Source organism: Hydra vulgaris, chromosome 07 (assembly GCF_038396675.1).
Source record: "Hydra vulgaris chromosome 07, alternate assembly HydraT2T_AEP".
NCBI lineage: Eukaryota > Metazoa > Cnidaria > Hydrozoa > Anthoathecata > Hydridae > Hydra > Hydra vulgaris.
This window is the reverse complement of record NC_088926.1, coordinates 14,170,001-14,173,283: the sequence shown is the minus strand read 5'-3', so window position 1 is coordinate 14,173,283 and position 3,283 is coordinate 14,170,001. Positions and strand designations below refer to the sequence as shown.

The following is a 3,283-nucleotide window of genomic DNA, read 5'->3' as shown; positions in this document are numbered from 1 at the left end:
GTTATAATTTCAGCGAAGAAAAAACATGGCAAGAAACGTCGTTTTTGGGCTGCACGGGTTGAACAATTTTACCATGGCTTATTAATTTACGTCTTATGGAAGGCTAGTCTAATGATAGTGGAAATGCCTAAAATCTGTTTCAATTTAAAGCTGGTGACAAAGACATAAAGGTGCATCCGCAGATTTCTGTTTGGAATGCACGTTAAACATTAATTTTACCCAGAACGACCCAGAACGAACAAACAGCGATTTTTCAGGAGTTAATGCAGACACAAATTGTTGAATCATTAAACAAATCTAATAGATTTTTAATCCTAACTGACGAAACAGCTGATAAATCAGGAGCAAAACAATTATCTTTGGCCGTATGTTTTTTTAGACGATTCTGATGGTAAATTTTAGATCTGTGAAGAATTTTAGAGATTCCACCCACAAAAACAAATAAAAGCTTCTGCAATTGCAAATAATTTTTTGAATCACTTTAAAAAATGCGGTCTAAACATGAAAAAACTACCCGGACAAGGATACGATAGCTGTTCAGCCATGGCTGGTAAAGAAGGTGGGATACAGGCTAAAATACGCAATATTTTTCCCAAGGCAGATTTGTTCATTGCTCTGCGCATTGTCTGAACCTAGTTGTAAACGATTTACAATTATTGCGCAATGCAATTGGTACAATCAAAGCTATCATCAAATTTTTTCGTGAAAGCACAAAGTGGTGGTCATTATTTGCCATCGATTACACAACCTGGCAACAAAGGACAGTGGTAAAACGCAACAAAATACATACCAGTTACTGTGTTTTTGTACTTAAATTCACTATGCTAATGTTTTCTGGGAACTACTCAAAATGCCTGTATAGGTCTACTAATGTTTGCTGGGTTTAAACATAGTTATAAGAAAGTATTCTTATTACTAAGATTTAAAACTAAAGCAACGCCACTGAATGCAGATCTAAAAATCAGGACTCAGTCGATTCAAAACAACTTATTACATGCGGGAAAAATGGCAGGGTTTGAGGATCTGTTTGACGGAAATAGCGATGAGAAGATTACTATTAACAAAACTTATGCTAAAAAATATAAAAAGTTTAAAGAATGTCAAGAACTTGATAAGTGTATGTATTTAGATTTTTCGTTTTATTATTAAATGAGAAAAGCAAATTAACATTTTCGAAAGTTGATGTCGACTCTATAAAATTGACTTAAAAAAACTTTTTAAAACTTGGAAATTATCATTTCTTACATAATTTGAAATAATATGCATTTTTTAAAATTGATTTTTCTTTAAATTCAGGGATGTTTTATATACTATGCAGATTGGTTTTGAAATTAAATTAGGCTGCTTGTGCTTTAAATTGCCAATCATTTTTCCTTCTAATCATAAACACTAACCTTGAGGTTTTGCCATCATTTTAAAAAATTCTATTAGAAGATCTTATCAAACGAGAATTTTCTACGTATTTTTGTTTATTTTTAATTCTTCCAATAAAATTGTGAACAAAGGTCTTACATATCCTATTTTGGAATAGAGAGAATAATAGCATTTGTGCAAGATTTTATACCACAGAATTTGTTGAAATATCTATTTAAAACAGCCCTTTTTATTATAGGTATTTTAAATATGTTTAAACCTTGCATGACTGGCATAAGTGATGAAAATCATTCATACCAGTCATATAATATCAGAACAATAAATTAAGTATGCTCATTAATTATTACTTTACATTATAGTACTTGTGATTACTACTAGACATTAGTACTTGTGGTTCAAATACTGTGTATAAATATTTAACAGCCAGTACTAAAGCTTCATATTAGAACTTGAGGAAGTTATTATTTTCAATGTACCAAATATATATAGAAAAGTCCGTCAATATAATGAAAAAATAGCTGAGGCAACAAATGCAGGTTTCACTTAATTGTTTTTTGCTATTTAATGGACTAAAGTGTTTAATTCACTCTAGTTCATTAAGTGACATAGTGAACTAGAGTGTTACAAGTATAACAGTAAAGGTTGTGTAAAAATTGATAGCGGCTGAGTACTGAAAGTCTTTACCAAAGAGTAAGCAGCTTGTATGGATTAACCAGAACGAAACACCAGCTTTGATCAATTAATTGCTTAATTAGATAAAGTTTTCATTTCTATAAGTATAAAACTTTTTGAAGAAGTTAGTGTGGCAATCATAGTTCTATTATGATGCTCATATTGTATTGCTCTAAAATTAATTTTCATTTTATTGCAAAAAAGTTAAAGATTTATATATCAAATCCATTGCAAAATTAGCATCTCCTAAGGTTGCATCTCTTTATCGTGCTCACCACTATCTTACTCTATATTCTATTTTTTATATCTATAAATCTTGAATCTGTACTTGTATGGAATACTGTTGCCATATCTGAAGCGGATCTTTGAATGATGCCCTTTCTCTTTTAGACAAGGTGCAAAAATGGATTGTAAACATAGTTGGACCTGCTTTTGCAGCCAACCATTATCACATCATCTTTATTTTGCTTCTCTTTCTCTTTTCTATAAATACTATAATGGGTGCTAAAGTGCTAGCATCTCTTATACCATCTACTAAAATTCATTCTCGTGTTACTCATCATTCAAATAAGATTCATCTTTTTACTGTGACTGTTCCTAAGACTGACTATTTGCTTCCTTTATCTTGTTTTCCTGATTCATATAGTTTGCAATTTTTTAAGTTGTCTGTTATCTCGCTTTATAAATTTTATCTTTTCTCTTCCAGAAACTTCCAAATATTGGTTGCTTGCAGCCCGTTTGGAAGTGAAGATGATAAACTTTTTAGATTAAAGTAAGCTTTATAAAGCCTAAAGTGTGCACACTATATATGCTTGTATGTATGTATGTATGTATGTATGTATGTATGTATGTATGTATGTATGTATGTATGTATGTATGTATGTATGTATGTATGTATGTATGTATGTATGTATGTATGTACAGTACTGTGAATAAGTTTTAGACTACTTGTATAATTAGACGTATTTACAATTTTTTTCCTATGTAATTTTTTTAAAACGTTCTTAAGTTTATAATTTATAAGAAAAGTTGAAAGAATATGTTATTTTGAATAAATAAACAAAATTGATGAGGGAATATGAGGGATTTGTTTGTTTATTTATTAAAATGATGTGTCTTAACAACTACATCCAAAACAGGATATTTGAAGAATGCTGTTACAGAAATCAGAGAAACTTGCTCCCTTGAAGAAAGAAAGAAAAGTGGTAGACCTCCTAAGCTAACAAAAGATGACAAT

At 30.4% G+C, this 3,283-nt stretch overlaps 1 protein-coding gene across 1 annotated transcript in view; it reads left to right on the top strand.

Annotated features, from left to right (window-relative positions):
* The first annotated feature begins 922 nt into the window (after positions 1 to 922).
* LOC100212289 (protein KRI1 homolog) overlaps positions 923 to 3,283 on the top strand; it is an 81,514-nt gene continuing 79,153 nt past the window's right edge. The window contains exon 1 of the mRNA XM_065801137.1: positions 923 to 1,117. Within this exon, the coding sequence (XP_065657209.1) occupies positions 1,006 to 1,117 (112 nt within the window). The 5' untranslated portion in view covers positions 923 to 1,005. The remainder of the gene's footprint in view (positions 1,118 to 3,283) is intronic.